We start from the raw sequence: 21,685 nt of genomic DNA on the forward strand, positions 1-21,685 counted from the left end.
TTACCCTATTACCTTTTCTATTGGTAATATTTTTTGGATTGAAACTACGTTTTAACCGATGTCCTATCTCGTACCGTTCTCGAGCTACAGTCGTCTCGATGCATAGCGCGTTCCGCCATCTTTGCCCCCCTCCCCATAAGTTCTCGACCACCTGAAAAGTAGGCGACATGCGTATTTTTTATCACCACATTCCATATTACAACTATCAGCAAAGATATTTGATATTACTTCTTTGCGACACTCACAAATTAATTCTACTTTCGGTTAAAAAACTACGCGAAAAGTCCATTTTTACATATTTTATACAATAACTTGTTTATTTATAGAGATACGACCTCGGACCCAATAACCATTATTGTTGTCCACATTTTTAGAATTCCAACGACGTTTTAACCGATGTTCTATCTTTTACCGTTTTCGAACTATCAGCGTTTTAACGCATAGCGCAAACCGCCATGTTTGCCCCCTCCCCCCCACCTTATCGACCACTTTTGAAATAGGCGACATACGTAATTTTGATCACCACAGTCCATATTACAATAATCAGCAATAACATTGCGTACTACTTTCATGCATGCTCAAACCCCCTCAGCTCCTGGACTACATAGTTTTATTTACAGTGATGTTACAGTCAAGAACTTTTATATTTAAACACATAAATTTTTCATCGTCCATCTGGATGATTGTTAAAAAACAGTACTTAAAATCACACAATTATCTAAATAACAAAAACACAATTTTTTTTATGCAAAACATATACATCCCACGTACCTCAGGAGTCCAAACAATCCCAAAATATCGGTGGGAAGAAATATGAAAGTGACTGACGGACGCCGGCAGAGCAACTGACTGACCTGTGTAGGATGAGTGTAGATAGCGCAAAAGAAAATCCATTGAGAATAAATTGTTTGACTGTGAAGTAACTGTGGAACTGATGTGTGTGAATAAATATTTAGCATTCAAGTATGAAATAGGTAGGTATCTCTTACTCTGGTCCTTTTATCAACGCTGTCTCGTACATCAGTCGGCAAGGTTGTCTCAGGTGGGTTGTAAGGTACGATTGTCTCTACAGATGGAGACAACGTAGTCTCTCCGCTAAGCTGAGGCATGTCCAACATGGTAGCCAGACTGTTGTACACTGCTTCAGATACACACTCTTGAACCACTGAGTATTGCGCTTCTAGCGGCTATATGAAAATAAAAACCATTGCAGTAATATTTTGTTTAAGTCAGTACCTTGGTACCTATTACTTACTCATGTTTCTGGGGGTGGGTACCTATTGATTTGAAGCAGTGATTTAAAGGGTCTGAAGACGTGACAACTAAATATGGTGAGCAGCAGACACTCCTGTCATGTGTTGCATTTAGAGTGTGAAATACTTTATAATGAGACTGTTCCTTTGTAATTATTGAGCTAATATGAATATTAAAGTATAGTCAAAAAAATTTTAACAATGTTTAAATGATCATAAACGTTTAGAAATACTTAAACTGTAACCCTGAAGAGAGTAAAGTAGGCCTAAAGTTAATCTTGTTGAAGACTAGTGCTGAGGTCAAACCATATGACATGGTCTATCTGAGTCATATTCACCTCATCTGTTGGTTTATTGTCTCAGATAGCCTGCTGTCTTGTTAGTTCATAATAAGTCACAGCCAGGGTAATTGTAATATTAATTTTGGTACTTTCCTGTTAGAGGGAACATTCATTGATATCGATGATTTCTTTTCGATATATCGATATTTTTGTTTACCTTTACGATCCATATTTATACTGTTACGATCCATAACAATATGTATGTACAGCTTGAATAAAGATTATTTGAGTTTATTGAATTCCTTCTGTTTTAATACCATCAAACGTATTTAAATATTACATTATGAGAACTAGGCCTACCTACCTAATCTTGTTTAGGCAAAAATAATAGGGTGACCCGGGGCAATTCTGGCACGGGGCAATTATAGCAATGGCCTATATTTTTTTTAAATTTCAGCTTTACAGATCAGTGAAGCAATATTTGTTATTTCAGCATATACCTCCTATATATAGGAAAGCATTTTTGTAAAAATAAAATGTTTGCAGTAATTTTTATTAGCGATTAAAAAAGTACTTTCTTCCACAGCCCGAGGATATCGAAACATCGCACACGGCTAATTTTTTTTCCCCTATGAATTTTATATTTTATTTTTTTTTATACTCAAAGATAATTGTTCAGACTTAAAACTTCATGAACAAAAATAGTAATAGCAGTTATCTCTTTAAGATATTTAAATTTAAATTGGTGCTATAATTGCCCCATTTTCATATGCTATGGGGCAATTGTGGCAAAGAACCCGGGGCAATTATGGCAGCTATATATCTTTATACAAATAATGTATAAATTAAAGAATAAATTGTATAACAACGCGTGTTATGTGTAATATGTTTCATTTCAGTTCATTTGGATGGCTTTGTAAACACCTTTTGCTTAGATTACTCTATGGCAGCCTGATTATTTTTATTGTTTATTGTTGCTAGAAGTTTTGAGGTTAAGGCCCTTGTACGCTTGTACTGTCTTACCGGTTTATTCACAACTTCCTTATAAATAGAGATAGAACAAAAATTAAAACACCATCTTAAACAGCTAAATTAGGCCTATGCCATGATTGCCCCAATGTCAGAGCAATTTAAACAATAAGGAAAATATAAGGTATTGCTATAATTGCCCCAAGGTTGGGGCAATTCTGGCATCTGACACTCCAAAAAAAAACACCTCAAACCCCCTTAAGGGGAGTTTGAGATTGTTGTCTAAATATATGAAAACACTAGAGGAATAACATAGAATTACTATGGTAATTGTCAAAATAAAATGAAAAATATGTTCACCGCGGTACAAGCAGTTAAAGTTAAGGTTCACGTCTGGCTGCCAGAATTGCCCCGGGTCACCCTATGGCTTAAGAAATGAAACTGTTCTAAACTAACCGAACTTTCTGTATCATACTGGTAACCATTTCAAAATTCCGTTTGATAACAGAAAAGGGATGTGGGGAATAAAACAGAATTTTGAAATGTTACAGAAAGTTTGATTAGTCAAGTGTAAGGTTAGTTTGGAACAGTTTCATTTCAATATAATTTTTTAAATGGTTTGTTGATAGGTACAACAAATGAATACTGCTTTTTAGGCCTATTCATTTGCAATAGCTACAATGAGACAGTATGTTTATCTATATAAATAAAATTAGAGTTTTGTCTGTACATTGCTTAGAATAATGAACTTTTTGGTTATTTTTACATTTCATAGGTCGGAGAAACCGAATCAAACCTTATCTCAATTTCTGTCTGTCTGTCTGTCTGTCTGTCTGTCTGTCTATCTGTCATTCTCTTGGTAACGCTAAAATACGCACTTTATTACAACTACTCCTCAATAACTATAGCACTGTCCCGCCTGAAACTTATTTTCCAAATACTATACATATATGAGATGGTTTTAGACGTATTTCATCGAATATGAGACAGTTAGATATTTAACAGTAAACCCTTGAAAATCAAGTTTTTGTCGATTTTTGACGTGGAATTTCTGGAAGCCCATGTTAACCTTATGAGAAATGAAATTATTGAATCTTAACAGCTGTTTCAATTAAACAAGTTGGTTCTGTTCTGTGATGTTCAATAGCATTAAAGTTACAAGGATTACCAACAGGGTGCAGCACTAGCACTATTATTTCTTTTACATTTATGACAACAGCTAATTTGCAACCTGGAGGCGAGTGAGCGTAGCGAACGAGCTAACCTGAAGGCAAGTGAGCGTAGCGAACGAGCTAACCTGAAGGAAAGTGAGCGCAGCGAACGAGCTCCAACATACAGGTGAGTGAGCGTAGCGAACGAACTTCAACCAGGACGTGATTGAGCCATGCAAACGAGATCAGATAGTAAAAATAAAAGTAAGCCTACCGTTATAGGATCGACCGGCAGACACAGAGGTAATTTAACCTTTTATTGATTGTCATACCGATCCGGAACAACAAAAAACAACATAAAATGAAGCTATGTATAATAGTTTGGCCAGCATATCTTAAAATATGCAAACCAACTGCTGTTCGTTATATAAGAAGGTTTCAACTGAATATTATAAGATCCCCGTGCGTAGAACGGGTACACAGCTAGTTCATATATAAATCCCAAAGTACCCATGAACTTTTGAGAAAACTAAAAGTCACACCCTCATAAACGGTAAACCCCCATAAAATATTGATCATGACAAGAAACCTTGAGCAAAACTATCCATTATTTCATAAATTGCCCTTTGAGGTCGTAATCGTAATTCTTTTCTAAAGGGAACTTTCCATATACCTAATGTTAAAAATACCCTAGCTGTACTTTTGTTTGTATTACTGTATTCTTTGTTTATTCCAGCTCAACTTAACCAATCAATTATTAATGCTAGAAGTCAAACGGGATGAACCTCTTGGGTAACAGCTAGTATACTTACAATTGAAAGTTGTCTCTCCGCAGGATCATTAATAGCTTTCCACTTTTCCTTTCTTTTTGTCATTTCATACTTCAATGAGCAAATGGGCTTCTTAGTATATTTAAATTTTACTTGATTCATTTTCATGGACATTTTAATTGTTGATAAAGATAATTTGCTTATTAATTTTCAATACAGTTTTTGATAGGAGCTAACTTAATTAATTATTTCAATTCTAAAGTTGCATATAATTTCTGTTTGAAAAACACTAAACAAATCATTGTTGATAGTACAGTACATTAGTAGAAACAAAATTCTGTAGAGACCTATCTATAAGGTTTGTCCTTTGCCTATAGTAAAACATGGTAAAACCTAGGTTAACACAGATTATGTAACTGTTCCTAGTTTAATTTTGTTGCTATGACATCCGATCCAAATAATTTTGTGCAAGCAGGCAAGTATAGTGAGAAGGATGAGAAGTGGAACCTGGAACCAAGCCTGTCAACTCCAACACTTGATTTCCAATAAACGTCAGTGCTACCAACTGCTGATCTACTCAGCTGTAAACTTTTAAGTACAGGCGTTGATTATAGATCCGTAGTTATGAGCCATGGGTAAAACCATTTAGTATGTTTTATCTATGGTTAAGTCTATGGTAAAACATACTCCTATAGTAGATTTAACATCCGTATGAAACAGCTGAAGCTAATTTTATTGTTAGTTCCGTCCGGTGTATATTGTAGAGTCGTGTTTTGTTTACAATTTGTTTCTATTATTTTACGGTTAGTTTCTCATGATTTGTGCCTCGTTCGGTTTTATAGCTGGTGGACAAGTTATTGTTTATGATTACATTTTATTTGGTTAAACGAGGTTTTAGATTACTGAAATAGTAAGAAACGATTGTAAACCAAACACGACTCTACAGTACACCGGACAGAACTAATATGATATAATATATGAAACAAAATCTAAAATTGGAATTGTAATTGATCCATCCAACTTTAAGGTTTGAAACATCAACAAATCAACCCTTAAGAGGAAAATTTATAGTAAATGTGAAACTTATTTAAGAAACAAATATAATATAAATTCTATATCAGTAATTGGCATAATGATTGGTGCAAGAGGGACTATTACAACATTTTTTGACGAATTAAAAAAATATATAATCTTTCATCAAAATTAAAAAATGAAGTACCGTAGTCATAAAAGTGTTAAAAGGATCATGTAAAATCATTCAAAATCATTTATATGGACAACGTTATTAATCTAAGTTAAGTTACATATTATTTATATGATAAATTTAAGTTTTTTGTTACTGTGTCTAATAGGCAAAGTTTATTATAATAAACTCAGCTTTCATAATAAAATAAATAAAATTGGCTTCAGCTGGTCCATAAGGATGGGAAATCTACTAAGGGAGTATGTTTTATCTATGCTTGAGCTCACATACTGGATCTAAAATGAAAAGTCACCATCACCACTCGATTGATAAGAAGATTTTATTTAGTAGCCATTTTCCATGGCCATTTAAAACTTATCTATGTAAACTGTTAACATGTTACGTAATATTTGGTTTCTTACATATTTATATTGTTTACCAAGAAATATTGCCTTAGAACATATTATAATAATAATAATCACCCCTATGCTCTAAAAATTAAAATAAGGGAGGGAAAATGTGAGTTGCCTAACCTGGGACCATGGGAAGAAAACTAAAATAAAGAAGGCAGTGGTAGGGTCTTCCGGTTGCTATGAAACCAATAATATGAGGTTAGTTTTTTAATTCTGTTTATATTTACTAATGCATTGACAAGAAATTGTTTTGGGTTTTCTTAGTTACTTAACTTGAATGTATGGCACAGTTCTAGCACCTATCAATGGAAGGTCTTCCCTTACTGCCAGGTTATGCTTTTCGAGACATTACGGTAAGTAACTTTTCTTAATAATTCTAACTTGTCTTCATTTGGGAATAAATTTAACGTTTCTCAGTTATTGTATATTTTCAGGGATTGAGGGCATTCACAGTGGTTATTCCTGGCATTCCAGTGTACTTTGACGAATGTAATTTTTTTTATTTAATTTGTATGGTGATTTGGTTTTCTGTAAATTTTTCCCACGTTGTTTTATGAGAACTAAAAGCAAATATGGTAGTTAACTACCTAGATTAGGTTATAGGCTATTTTTACACCCAAACCTAGGTGCGTACCTATTTTAAGGCTATGAATTAGAAATGAGTGTTGAATGAACTAAATGACAGCTTTGTACTGACTATGAACTAAATTTTACTGTTAAACTTAATGCTACCTAAGTTAAAGCAGTTCTAGTTTGCTTATGTTTACCATAAATCTTAAAAATGTCTTTGAAAATACCACTTAATTGCTTTGGGATTCAAAACAGATTTATCAAGTCATGTTGGCTTATTAAAAAATTCAAATGGGATATCCATAATATTTTCACTTTTTTACTGATGGTGACTCAGACCTGAGGAAAATATAAACCATAGATAATTCCCCCAGCCCAGACTAAGCTAGAAACTCAGACTGTCTGTAAAAATATGACCATCCATCGTACTCTGGTTGCTCAGGGAGTGCGGCTGGAGCTCAGTCCTTCCTGTGAGGAACCCAACTCACACGTATGCACATTCTCATCCCTTATGTATGTGTTTGTGAATAGAGCAGACACTTTGACAAGCCACACTCCTTGAGCAAACTGGGTAGTCTATAAGCTTATTTTTATTCCACTTTCCATTGAATTTTACATCTAAAAATATTTGTAATGCCAAACATATGAACATAAGTTAGTAGATTATCCCCTTCAACCCAATTCAAATCACATATTTAATTTTTTGTATGATGAAATTTGCTTTCTATACATCTGTGAGCACTAAACTTTAATGTACCTATTGCTATTTATTTAATTTTCAGCAAACATTTTACATGCAATGTTTAAAACTTCTATAGCTTTCTTTGCTTGTAACTTAGGTACGGTAGACTACTTTGGAGTACCTAGTAGGTGAGGCGATAAGGATAAGGCACTGCAAGAATAACAGTTTCTCTTAGTGCAGGAAGTTAACTCTAGTAGCTAAAACAGAGTGGTGTAAAGTTTGTTGAAAAATTTTTAGTAAGCGAACGCTCACCATCAATACGGAAAAAATCATAGGTTGTCTATTAATATGAGATTTTTAGGAAAAAAAAGCAGAGTGGGGACACCATTCTCATGCTTTCCCACCCCACTACACCACTGATTGTAGGATTTTAATTAAATTAGTGTATTATGTGTTTTAGCAATCCAAATTCAATGTATCCCACCATTTTGACGTCAGAAATGGGTATGCTGTGAGTCGTAAACCTGAGTTTGGTATTGGGAAAACTCCATTGGACGTAAACTCAGTTCGCTATCACGATGCTCTTGATCCGATAAGGTATGAAAATCGTAAAGATTATTTTTCAACTTCAACACACTAATTTCGTCAAAATTTGACATTAAGGTACAGTACCTCAATCTTCTAGTTTAACACATTCAATACAAGGCTCCTCATACAGAGGAGTGTCCTCATACAGATAGGCATCGTATTAAATTAGTTTTAAATAATTTTTGGTTAAATTAAATAGGTAGGTAGGCCTAGTTATAATTGTTAAATATTTAAATGATTCATGGATAAATTAAAAAAATCCAGGCACATCATCAAGACGTTTAAACCAATCGCAACGTAATTTGATGCCTGTTATGATAGAAATTTCATGTCCAGATACACTTGAGTTCTCTAATGTCGTATTTAATAGTTCTCTTCTATTTTAGGGTAAATCTAACAGTGTGTACCGGTACCTTACTCTTTGATTATATAATACCAAAAAACAAGCAACAGGTTACTATAATACAAATAAATTGTTGTATTTTGTTGTGATTTTTAAAAGTTGGTTAAATTACAAGATATCAATAGAGTACCGTAAAGACAGTGTTTCAGTAAAAACCAAAAGGAACAATAAAAAAATCGTTGCACTTTTGTTCAGTCACATATTTCTAAGAATGATAGTTATAATTTTTTTTAATTCAAAAAAGGTTCTTGATGTGTCTTTTTCTGCACATCCACAACACTATCAACGAGTAATCTCTCGGAGCTGCTATCCACGAGCATGTTACAAGACAGTTAGGCAATCTAGATATTCCTAAGAGTAAGCTGGTCAGAACTCAAAATTGTTTTAGCACTGTGGTGATATAGGCTAAATCTACAAAAAAATGCTTAGTACTGTCAGTAGACCAAGCTGCAGGAGAAGCCTTGTCAGAAGACTAGTGCCTCATAATCTTTAGATCAGGGCTTAGGGACGAGTATTTTGTAGACCTTCTTTCCTTCTTTTGGTCAAAGCCAAGATATGTTTAAATGTATGTTTAGTGTGTAGCCTAAGTGTTTTCTATGTGATTAAACAATTATTTTAGCACAATTAATTTCTTATGTTGGAAAAAAGTCTAAAATCTGTAGTGCAGCAGTAATAGTCATTTTTGTAGATTTGAGAGCTGAAAATTGATGGACACTAATGTTCTATTATCTCCTAGATTTGATCCATCACTCATTTACGGCCGGGCAAAAAGCTACAAAATTCCAACATTCACTCCACATTTTGTTCAATATGACAAGAAATGTCTGACCTTCCGAGCGTTCTTTAGACAGTCCGTCGCTGAGTCACCGGATGAACACTTCCGCATCAGACAAGTCAACATCATCTACTTCCTTGAAGATGACACCCTCACTGTCATGGAACCTCCAGTGCAGGTAAGATAGCTTTCACCATTGGATATATTTTGTATTTTCCATTCTTCATTCAGCCATTACTTGGACAGTACTTTCTTACGTAAATCCAAAGTCAGACTGGGAAGAAACCTGTCCACCAGATCGGCCCACAAGCAATTATGTGGAGCCTAAAATATCCCCTTCCTCACACCATTTCAATTAGTTTGCTGTAGCAGAGTTGATGGGTTCTATCTTTATCACACATATTGCTTTGTGTGTTTACAATCAATTTTGTTGAGGCCAGTTTTGTGTTTGTAGTAATAAAAAGAAATTACAAATTTTTCTTGTATTTTGAGTTGCTCGGGAGGGACTTGCTTATTTCAGGCCATAACCAGGCCCTCCATAAAACTCTTGAATTCCCTTAAGGCCAGTCAAAACCTGCAGGTAGCAAAGTTATACTAGGAAAGCTTGTGTTGGTATTTGTTATGCTAATCAACTGACCTTTAGGCATTGTTTTAGTAGTTATGAATTGTAGTGTAACTTAGTTGAAAGATGTTTGGGGACCTCTCTCTCTCTTATTTTCCAACAAACACTGAGGTTGTGAATTATTTCACTGTATTTTTTTGTGATGGGGTTGATTCCCCTTCAAATTAATTAGTGCAAATTTAGCCATAGCTCACAATATATGTTCCCTTTATGGCTGAAAGTAAACTGCTTATTTACTGTAGGCTGTTTACAATCTCAGTTGATTCTTGCCTCATATTTCAAGCATTAATTAATCATCCCCATCCCTGTTGTTTAACCAGAACGCAGGATACGACCAAGGCAGGCTGGTACGCAGAGCCAAGATTCCGAAGGGATCGTCAGGCCAGCATTGGCACTGGAAAGACCTCAACGTTGGCATAGACCTTGTCATTTATGGTATCACCTACCACATTTGCAACTGTGATGAATTCACTACGGTAGGAAGATTTTTATACTTGCACTTTGTTTTTACACCTAAGTTTGTTAAATATACATTTGACTAAGGTAGTATACTGAAATAAGGAAGAACATTTTTTTGAGTCATAGATAGTATGTTAAAGAAGAGAGTTGTCAGAAATGTATTTTGTTTCATTATATATTGAATATCCTTCGTCAACTTATAAAATAATAAAAAATATGATACATCTCATATATTTTTGTAAACAATTATTTATACAGTTTGTAGAAATTTTATGTTGAATAAACCATTAATTTTATAATAATCAATCATTTATTGTTATTGACTGAATACAATATGGAACACGAATTGTCCATTGTACATAAAAATATATTTAAATAACAAACAGTCAATAAATTCTTAAATCTAAAATTTAATGTATCCTATACTCTGTTCACAAAATTTAGTGGGTGGGAGAATGGTGGGAGGTAGTTCCTCAAACATTTTTTGTGCTTAATGTACTTGTGTTACTTAATCAGCTGTTGAGATACCTACACTATTTTAAAGGTAAGGGTCAAGTGGAGGAGATATATTTCTTCCCATAAAGCTGCATAATTTTGTTAACTGAGTATAATGTATAATATCATACAATAATGTAAAAACTAAACAGTGAAACTAAATAGTAGTTCAAACTAACTTAACGTATTGTACCCTATTGTCTCATATCTATTAAGTTGTGTCCTTTTGGCTTATAATTTTTTCTTGGGATATTCGTCAATAAACCACAGCAACAGTTATACAAGTTCATTAGATATTACTAATACAGTTATTTTTCTTTTCAGTACTTGGGAGCAGTATTCATCATCAGTACATCTAAATATCAAAATATTATGTTAAGCAGTGTCTTATTTTTTATCTTATGCCTAGGAATTTCTGCTGAGTCAAGGTTTAGAGCTGAATGCAATGGAGGAAGTACCTCAGGATCCGTACATGTTGAGCCGACAAGGCTTCCCCCACCCTCCGTCTAGAGCTGGGCCTGTAGATGACAAGCTGCGGCGTTTCCTGGAGTACGACGGCAAAGTTCTAAGGTGGGGCCACTAACAGAAGTTATGAAAGGTTACTTATGTCAAATCTATCCATACAATAAAAATATGATTATGACAAAAGAAGAATCATTGACTGAAAAATGTTTTAATTATTGTGCTGACCAAAAATTTGTCTTATTTTGTATCCATCTATACCATTAGCATATTTACGGGAACTGTTAAAACCTTAGTCTTGTTACAATCTATAATGGATTTTTTGTTAAAAACTATCTCACTTGAAATGGAACGATCTAGTCTATCTAGGCTATCGATGGAACATTCAAATTATACTAACAAACATTATTATTGGATTTCAATTAGAGTATTCCATTATTTGTCTTGGTTGGTAGAAATTCATCTTTTTATCTTTGTTTATTCCCCGCAGGTTCTACGCAGTGTGGGACGAGAGAGAGAGTGGAGGGGAGATGAGGAAGTACGTCATCTACTACTACCTGGCCAACGACACGGTTGAGATTGGTGAAGTTAAGACTCCAAACTCCGGTCACGACTCGTTCCCCAAACTGCTCAACAAGATGAAAGTACCCAAGAATTGGAAAGATATTCCACGTACGTTTATCATATCTACCTTTATACTAAATACAATAAGGATTTTATCTGTAATATTCCTTTTTTAGACGTCCTACTTAATAGATTTTTATTGATTTGTTGTCATTTTAAAGCTTATCTTCTAATGAAGAGACAAAAATGATAAGTAAAAGGGTAAAACCTTTGGGACTCATTACCTTTGGGACCTTATATTTATAGGTAGCGCTTTCAAAGGTAGGTTTCAGGTTATGCTGCTGACCAACTTTCTTTAATTTGATGTACGGAAGGTAAATAAAAAAATAGGCCTACATCTAATAACACTTGAAAACAAATATTAACACTTGGTACTTTTTTAACAACACAGTAAATACCCATGAAAATGGTAGTGCAAAATTTAAATATTTTGGCTTTGTGAGCTTTAAAAATACCAAATCTAGGGTATGGTGATCTGCATTTCTTCTGGTTTCATTGTTGTTATGTCATCTATTTTTAAAGCTGTTAAGAAGTTTCCATATGAAGTGTTTTGAGAATTTCTGTTGGACTAGTTTGCACAAAAAAGAATGTGCACGTTCTGTGAGGGGTAACTTAAACGATTAAGGAGTAAAAACCTCTGGATAAGCATATTATCCTTTGTAGTGTGAGAAATACAAAACTTCAGAATATAATAGTTTTCTACAATTATGTAAAGAATTTGACTAGTATTTGAATTTGATTAGGATGTAAATTCAGTAGAATATTCCTGTGGTTTTTCAAATGGAAGTTGGATTCTACCATTCTGTTGGTTTTTAGCAGGTCTAAAAACAGCCATGTTTCTTGAGCTTGAGTTATTACTTTATCACATGTTTCAGAGGATTATCCGTCTATTTTCATGGAGCGCAGTGATGCAGAGGTGACTGAGTATTACCAACCTAAGGACTTTATGGTTGGCAACACAGTTCATATTATGGCGAGGAAGTGCGTACTATCTCTTCAATCCTCTCTAAACTAGGCATAGTTAGATTGTAACTGTAATGTGGTGTGGCTGGTCCTGGCGTGCCGGACATCTGCTGAAGCCCTGGGTAATCTTGCCAACCACTAGTGTCTTTTTATCTTTGTGATTAAGCCATACAAGTGGTTTGTAGCCAACCTCGAGCTGTATAGGTTCATCTGTATGAAAAATTACAAATTTAAAAAAATTAAGAATTTTTATCAGGGAAGGAGAACTTTTTCTGCGTTCGGGGTTTCCCTCCACTAAAATATGTTCAATAACAGTTACAATCACATTCAACACAATTATTATAACGTTGCCTAATAAATCAATATATTTTTTTAATTAAATGAAAACAGCAAAAATATATTTGGTGAAACAAATCAAGCTATAAAATAGTTTATAATTTGTTTCAGAGTTTTTTGTCTGTCGGTTTTGTAGGAATTTTAAACAAAACTGTGAATTTAGTTGAGATGAACATAGTTTGAAGCTATGCACTGTGGGACAATCCTAATACTCATCCCAATACATTGTATGGGTACGTTTATGTTCTTGGAATATTTTGCAGAACAATAGTTTTAATATATTAAAAGTTAACCAATAATTAAGATTTAAAAGCATGCATTTTTTGAGACAAAGAAAAGTCTAAATTTAAATTGTTAAATTTTCTAAATTATTGTTATTGTTGTTATAATTTATGTATTTGTTCCATCTATTTTAAGTACACTGAGTTATTATTCCTTCAAGTTTTCAATTGACATGTCTTCTGATTGTGATTGTGCACAGGTTTATGATCTACGACTGTGATGCGTTCACTCGCAAGTACTTCTCCCACTGTCTGCAGCTCGACCAGCCTGCTGCGATCAAAGTACTGGAAGAGAAGCCAGCACCACCGCCTCCTGTAATGATTATTTATACACATAATTGTATATTCATTTTAATAATACTTTGATTAGTTATTTTTCAAGTGAAATATGTTCATCTTCAGTTTATTTTGCCCTTCTTAAGTTTATAACAATCCTCTTCTGTTACGGTAATTTCTGAGCCTGGGTATTGGATAGGCCTTTCCATCCTCTTCTCTTCCTCTTAATTGTCTCCATTGGTCTCTCTCTCCTCTATCAACATCAATTCCATAGTTCTAGAAATTCTTCTCTTTTAACGTATCAAAACAATCCAAGTCTTGCTTATATTGTTAATAAATTAATAAACCCCACCATTATTTTTTAGAAACCTTATTTTATTTGTTGTTTAAAGTAACTCTTTTTATTATTCATGTTTATTGAATACTGTGCATAAATGAATTTTTATTTCCAACCAAATTGTAAAAGTTTGTAACTGTTTCACAGCCTCTCCCGCCACACATAGGTATAGGAGCTCCAGAAGATACGGCTCAGTCTTGTTACTCCTTCATGCCAAAACCTCCCAAGAAGGATATGCTCAGATACATCATCAACGCTGGGAAGGTGAGAACTTTGATTAATCCTGAAATTTTTACAAAATAATATCTCATGATGAACTAACTAACTTCTTGATCATTAGTATAGATATAGTTGACTTAGCTTACATAATCCTATATATAAGCTCATTTAATCAGTGATACCAAACACATTAAAAGCGTGCACACACACACACACATATATATATATATATACTAGCTGTAACCCGCGGGCTTTGCCCCGATGTATGTCAAAAGGGCCCTCTCATCTAAGCCACCCCAGGCCCCCAACTGTGACAGTACTTCACTCTGATTGGTTACAGATTGTTTTAATGTGATTCCCTAAGAAAAGCCTTTAAATCTTACAAATCAGTTGTTTTGGTTAATCAGACCAACCTGATGGCTTACCACACCTCATGTTTGGTTCAGAGATCTTCTCATCACCTAAGTATTCTCTCTTTTGAATTGTCAATTGTTACTGTTTGTTCTGTATTCTTTAAAATACATGTTAATCATAGTTTTTGAGACGTAAAGCATTATTTATATGCAATGAACAGATCCTTCTCTTTTAGACCTACATCATTTAGTTGCATTCTTTTAATGCACTCTGAGTTTCAAAGAAAACCGATTACTAAAGTCGGGACCACGTAAGTTTGCAGTTGGTGGCAGCCAATCACAAGACAAGGCTAGTGTGACGTTGCCACATCGCCCGTTGACAACACTAATTAAAATATAAGCAATATTTTCAAATCAGCTGGTATTATTAGATTTGGCAACACCGCGCGGTTCTCATTGGTTCATTCAAAACCATATGATAAATAGGCTCCTCACTCAACTGCAAACTTACGTGGTCCCGACAATAGGCTTATTGTACACAAATGGTTACAGAAACTGCGCTACACCGCGGTGCTAGACTGGGTCCACCCTGAGGACAAGGATCGCCAGTTCATGATAGAGTACAACCTGGCCAACGGAGAAGTGTTGGTGCAGGAACTGAAGGTACCCAACTCTGGGTTCGTGGCTGGTCGCTTCCTCCGACCCATGTGTCTGCCCAAACCTGGCTCCAACCCAGACAACCCTCAGTTCTACACGCCTGGCGACTTCAATATAGGTCAGTGGATACTTTGGGTTGTTGGATCTGTTATTATTTTTTTATTTGTAGCATAGTTTTTTATACCTCAACAAAGTAATAGTGTTATTTGGCTGACATTGTCCTGCCTATCCACTTAGTCCTTGTTGCACTGGTCATCAGTGCATCTACTACGCTGTATATTTATTGCTGGGCAATCAAACTTCCTGGTAGGCTGTTTTCCCCAGCCCAGGACGACTTTCCTTAGTTTTGCTATACATATATTATGTCCCACAAATATCAAAGTGCATAATTTTCTTGTATATAATCATATACCGCAATGGCAACTTGGGACTGAACCATCAACCTTCAGATTTTGAAATTGATTACTACAAACACTCCGATACCTGTGTCCTTTGAAATCTACATCTTAGTCCAGTAGAGACAAAAATAGGGGGGATAACTTACAAGTGGTCCGGTAGTTCTAATTTTTTATATGTTGTCTAGGATGGTTAGTAGGTGTTTAAAATGCAAAATTTCCCCTCTCCGCGCCCCTCGCCATATTGAAAAAATCTGTAAAAATCGGCACTTTCTTGAGTTTTTTGCCTATAATTTGTTTTGGTGCGTTTTAGCAAAAAAGTTATAGGCACTGTTGTAGACAATTAAATTTCCTACAATCTACGTTTGATTGTTTGTTTTTAGAACTTATGTCAAAGAAAATATTCACTTAACAAACAGGGGGGGGACCTAATTTTAGATCAAACTTTAGATTACTGCAATTCAGTAATGGCCTGTTATAGGAAAACAAGTATCACAATTAAATTTGTAGAGAACCAATTTAATTACCTACAAAATGCTTCAATCATTATTTGAAAACAGGAAGTGTGACTAAAAAAAACAAACCTTAAATCTAAAGTGTTTAATCTAAAATTTGATGTTTTGCCCTTTTTCTTAAGTGTATATTTTCTTAGCGAATACAGGAAATTTAATTTTCTACAACATTGACAATAACTTGGTTTCGCTATAACACACCAAAACCGGGATATAGGCAAAAATCTCAAGAATGTGCAGATTTTTATAGATTATTCCAATATGGCGGAAGGCGCGGAGGGGGAGAAATTGTGCATTTTGCATTTTTAACACCTACTTACCATCCTAAACAACATATAAAAAACTTAGAACCACCGGACCGTTTAAAAGTTCACAGACCTCTATTTATTAGATTAATAAAATGGTTTTTCTTTGTTTGAAATTTACTTTTGGTGATTAATGAGTTTATATTACAGTACTTTAGAGATTTTTGTGGACATTTATTTCCATCTTGATCAATAAAAAAACAAAGTGTCTCTTTCAGGATCTGGAGTCTGTCCCCACCCCCTCAGGTGATAACATCAAAACCTTACAATACAATACAAGAAGAGTCATGTTTTTAATACTTTATCACCTGAGACCAGGCTCAAAATCCAGTTCCTATAACAAAAAAAAATTTTGTTTCACTATTTGTGGTGGAATATCCCTAATAATCCATTTGATAAACAGTTTTAGTGCAAATAGTTGTATTGTATGAAAATGAACATTTTACATATTGATTGTATTAATATTATGATACAGGATCTATAGTGGATGTGTTTGGACATCGGTTCAAAATCACAAGTGCAGACCTGGCAGTGTACAAATACATGGAGGCCAACCCTGAGAAGTTTAGTGAGCAAACCCTGCAGGGGATGAGAGCTCACATGGTGCGACTGGGACTGCTCAACCAGGAGATAAAGGTAAGCAGACCTAGCAGTGTACAGATACATGGAGGCCAACCCTGAGAAGTTTAGTGAGCAAACCCTGCAGGGGATGAGAGCTCACATGGTGCGACTGGGACTGCTCAACCAGGAGATAAAGGTAAGTAGACCTAGCAGTGTACAGTTACATGGAGGCCAACCCTGAGAAGTTTAGTGAGCAAACCCTGCAGGGGATGAGAGCTCACATGGTGCGACTGGGACTGCTCAACCAGGAGATAAAGGTAAGCAGACCTAGCAGTGTACAGATACATGGAGGCCAACCCTGAGAAGTTTAGTGAGCAAACCCTGCAGGGGATGAGAGCTCACATGGTGCGACTGGGACTGCTCAACCAGGAGATAAAGGTAAGCAGACCTAGCAGTGTACAGATACATGGAGGCCAACCCTGAGAAGTTTAGTGAGCAAACCCTGCAGGGGATGAGAGCTCACATGGTGCGACTGGGACTGCTCAACCAGGAGATAAAGGTAAGCAGACCTAGCAGTGTACAGATACATGGAGGCCAACCCTGAGAAGTTTAGTGAGCAAACCCTGCAGGGGATGAGAGCTTACATGGTGCGACTGGGACTGCTCAACCAGGAGATAAAGGTAAGCAAGCAGACCTAGCAGTGTACAGTTACATGGAGGCCAACCCTGAGAAGTTTAGTGAGCAAACACTGCAGGGGATGAGAGCTCACATGGTGCGACTGGGACTGCTCAACCAGGAGATAAAGGTAAGCAGACCTAGCAGTGTACAGATACATGGAGGCCAACCCTGAGAAGTTTAGTGAGCAAACCCTGCAGGGGATGAGAGCTCACATGGTGCGACTGGGACTGCTCAACCAGGAGATAAAGGTAAGCAGACCTAGCAGTGTACAGATACATGGAGGCCAACCCTGAGAAGTTTAGTGAGCAAACCCTGCAGGGGATGAGAGCTCACATGGTACGACTGGGACTGCTCAACCAGGAGATAAAGGTAAGCAGACCTAGCAGTGTACAGATACATGGAGGCCAACCCTGAGAAGTTTAGTGAGCAAACCCTGCAGGGGATGAGAGCTCACATGGTGCGACTGGGACTGCTCAACCAGGAGATAAAGGTAAGCAGACCTAGCAGTGTACAGATACATGGAGGCCAACCCTGAGAAGTTTAGTGAGCAAACCCTGCAGGGGATGAGAGCTCACATGGTACGACTGGGACTGCTCAACCAGGAGATAAAGGTAAGAGCAGACCTAGCAGTGTACAGATACATGGAGGCCAACCCTGAGAAGTTTAGTGAGCAAACCCTGCAGGGGATGAGAGCTCACATGGTGCGACTGGGACTGCTCAACCAGGAGATAAAGGTAAGCAGACCTAGCAGTGTACAGATACATGGAGGCCAACCCTGAGAAGTTTAGTGAGCAAACCCTGCAGGGGATGAGAGCTCACATGGTACGACTGGGACTGCTCAACCAGGAGATAAAGGTAAGCAGACCTAGCAGTGTACAGATACATGGAGGCCAACCCTGAGAAGTTTAGTGAGCAAACCCTGCAGGGGATGAGAGCTCACATGGTGCGACTGGGACTGCTCAACCAGGAGATAAAGGTAAGCAAGCAGACCTAGCAGTGTACAGTTACATGGAGGCCAACCCTGAGAAGTTTAGTGAGCAAACCCTGCAGGGGATGAGAGCTCACATGGTGCGACTGGGACTGCTCAACCAGGAGATAAAGGTAAGCAGACCTAGCAGTGTACAGTTACATGGAGGCCAACCCTGAGAAGTTTAGTGAGCAAACCCTGCAGGGGATGAGAGCTCACATGGTACGACTGGGACTGCTCAACCAGGAGATAAAGGTAAGCAGACCTAGCAGTGTACAGATACATGGAGGCCAACAAGTTTAGTGAGCAAACACTGCAGGGGATGAGAGCTCACATGGTGCAACTGGGGCTGCTCAACCAGGAGATAAAGGTAAGCAGACCTAGCAGTGTACAGATACATGGAGGCCAACCCTGAGAAGTTTAGTGAGCAAACCCTGCAGGGGATGAGAGCTCACATGGTGCGACTGGGACTGCTCAACCAGGAGATAAAGGTAAGCAGACCTAGCAGTGTACAGATACATGGAGGCCAACCCTGAGAAGTTTAGTGAGCAAACCCTGCAGGGGATGAGAGCTCACATGGTACGACTGGGACTGCTCAACCAGGAGATAAAGGTAAGAGCAGACCTAGCAGTGTACAGATACATGGAGGCCAACCCTGAGAAGTTTAGTGAGCAAACCCTGCAGGGGATGAGAGCTCACATGGTGCGACTGGGACTGCTCAACCAGGAGATAAAGGTAAGCAGACCTAGCAGTGTACAGATACATGGAGGCCAACCCTGAGAAGTTTAGTGAGCAAACCCTGCAGGGGATGAGAGCTCACATGGTACGACTGGGACTGCTCAACCAGGAGATAAAGGTAAGCAGACCTAGCAGTGTACAGATACATGGAGGCCAACCCTGAGAAGTTTAGTGAGCAAACCCTGCAGGGGATGAGAGCTCACATGGTGCGACTGGGACTGCTCAACCAGGAGATAAAGGTAAGCAAGCAGACCTAGCAGTGTACAGTTACATGGAGGCCAACCCTGAGAAGTTTAGTGAGCAAACCCTGCAGGGGATGAGAGCTCACATGGTGCGACTGGGACTGCTCAACCAGGAGATAAAGGTAAGCAGACCTAGCAGTGTACAGTTACATGGAGGCCAACCCTGAGAAGTTTAGTGAGCAAACCCTGCAGGGGATGAGAGCTCACATGGTACGACTGGGACTGCTCAACCAGGAGATAAAGGTAAGCAGACCTAGCAGTGTACAGATACATGGAGGCCAACAAGTTTAGTGAGCAAACACTGCAGGGGATGAGAGCTCACATGGTGCAACTGGGGCTGCTCAACCAGGAGATAAAGGTAAGCAGACCTAAAATAGCAGACTTTAAATGGAATATTGAGTTCCTATTTCACATGACAAATTAATGTTTACAGGACCGAGCAGAGTTTGGTTTGCGCCACGTAGGTTGCCCAGAAGCCAGTAAAACTTGCTGATATTGAGTCTCACTTACTACTGGAATCTGTGTGTGTAGGCCTACAATCACAGTGTTTGTCGTAACATTTAAATTATTATTGTGATACATTTTATTAAATATTTTGAACACTTCAGTATACTTTTGCTTTATTAAGTAAATAATGATCATTTGTGCCCATGAACATCAATACAAATTTGATCTAACATTACTCTCCCTTGGACATATCAAACAGGGTACTGCTTCCCAGCCAAAAATCAAAGTTTATGGCTACTGATATTATTGGTTTCTTGAAAGGAGTTTTTCATAGATAATGGATATTTATATTTTGGAGTTTCTTACAATTATTTTGAGATGTGATGGATGAAGAATGAAGAAGCCACTTTTCCTAATATGTTGTGGGGTAGTTTTTTTAATGTTGAGATTGAATGGAACACAATTTGTATTCCTACCTAAAAAAAACTAGGGAAATCGTTAGGGATTTTTCTGAGTAACTCGATTGCTTACTTGCTCACCTGAGAACCAAAAGGTCAAAATTCAAAGCGTAGATAAGTCCATCTGAATGTATTAAAAAATATGTCGAATAATGCTTGATTGAAACCTATATTTACACCTATACTTATACAAAAAGATGGTGAATACATATAAAATATGGTAGTGGTACAATCATCATCAGAATCAATAGAAGAATGACAAGAATCTCGATGACATATCTACTTTTATCCTAGAATTTCAATCTTCATTTCATTTCAATCTTTAAGGTTGTAGTTGTAAATAAAGCTCTCTCTTTCTCTCTCTCGGTTACTGGAAGTTCTGGGCAAGAAGTTAATTCTACAATTAGGCCTACAGCTTGAGTCAAAATTACTTGTTTGTTAATTAGCTTATTTATATTTTTTACATTTTTCCTTATAGACCTAAATATACTATTCTTCCCAAGCATGTGACATTTGTGATAATTAAATAAGAAGTGAATTGTGAATTAGACCCCAATTGTACTTATAGAATCCTCTTGCCACGAATTCCGTTAACCAACAGGATATAAGTCGGGACATGTCATAATAACAGGATATAACTGGGACGGGTGGCGTCGTCCTGTAATCCAGCTACTAGGAGATCACGAATTGTGGATATTTATACGGCGTCCCCATCTTAAATAATTGATAATTGATAATTGACACCATCAAGACTCTTGTCATTTGCCTATCGGGTCTGATGATGATTGCAGTCTGCAATCAAAATCGATCACTTTCATTATTAAGAAGTAATTATGATAACATTTTACGAATATACCTGAATTTAGAAATTCTTAAGTGCAGACATTAAATAAATATGCTACATGTTTGGCTTAAAACAATCCCTATACAATAATATATACAGGAAAATTAACCCAATTGATCAGCTTTGTTAATTAATTATTACTACATTCAGTCAGTACATACACATAATTTTATGACACGACGGTTAAACCTAGATAAGCCTATTACTTTCATCCATATTTGTTTTGGAATTCAACTTTGTTGCTGAAAACTCAACTTAATTAGTGCAATAGTGAAACAAAAGCCCTGCAAACAACTTGAGGAATGAATTTGGTTTATTTCCTTATTCTGTAGGATTGTGGTGCTTTTAACGTAACATTTATAATTTTAATTGGCAAAATGAACCAATATTTTTATTTTGACGATTCCTCATTCGTA

The 21,685-nt window shown here is 36.6% G+C and overlaps 2 protein-coding genes and 1 long non-coding RNA gene across 3 annotated transcripts in view; 2 read left to right on the forward strand and 1 right to left on the reverse strand.

Annotated features, from left to right (window-relative positions):
* Positions 1 to 4,831, reverse strand: part of LOC128988463 (uncharacterized) — a 31,292-nt gene extending 26,461 nt beyond the window's left edge. The window contains exons 1-2 of the mRNA XM_054409768.1: positions 4,467 to 4,831; positions 990 to 1,187 (exon numbers count right to left, since the gene is read on the reverse strand). Of these exons, the coding sequence (XP_054265743.1) occupies positions 990 to 1,187; positions 4,467 to 4,598 (330 nt within the window). The 5' untranslated portion in view covers positions 4,599 to 4,831. The remainder of the gene's footprint in view (positions 1 to 989; positions 1,188 to 4,466) is intronic.
* A 1,364-nt stretch (positions 4,832 to 6,195) lies between these two features.
* LOC128989448 (EF-hand domain-containing protein 1-like) lies at positions 6,196 to 17,257 on the forward strand. The gene is made up of 13 exons (XM_054411341.1): positions 6,196 to 6,373; positions 7,733 to 7,869; positions 9,000 to 9,216; positions 9,981 to 10,136; positions 11,024 to 11,184; positions 11,567 to 11,748; positions 12,576 to 12,681; positions 13,481 to 13,595; positions 14,041 to 14,157; positions 15,018 to 15,240; positions 16,810 to 16,970; positions 17,041 to 17,091; positions 17,162 to 17,257. The coding sequence occupies exons 1-13, from the start codon at positions 6,326 to 6,328 to the stop codon at positions 17,255 to 17,257; spliced, it is 1,770 nt and encodes a 589-aa protein (XP_054267316.1). The 5' UTR covers positions 6,196 to 6,325.
* A 2,331-nt stretch (positions 17,258 to 19,588) lies between these two features.
* Positions 19,589 to 20,132, forward strand: LOC128988537 (uncharacterized). Its single transcript, XR_008490399.1, has 2 exons — positions 19,589 to 19,642; positions 19,954 to 20,132. It is a non-coding gene; the product is annotated as an uncharacterized LOC128988537 (long non-coding RNA).
* The last annotated feature ends 1,553 nt before the right edge of the window (positions 20,133 to 21,685 follow it).

The sequence above is a fragment of the Macrosteles quadrilineatus genome, unplaced genomic scaffold (assembly GCF_028750875.1).
Source record: "Macrosteles quadrilineatus isolate MER2022 unplaced genomic scaffold, UCM_ALF_1.0 Scaffold_3__2_contigs__length_128488019, whole genome shotgun sequence".
NCBI lineage: Eukaryota > Metazoa > Arthropoda > Insecta > Hemiptera > Cicadellidae > Macrosteles > Macrosteles quadrilineatus.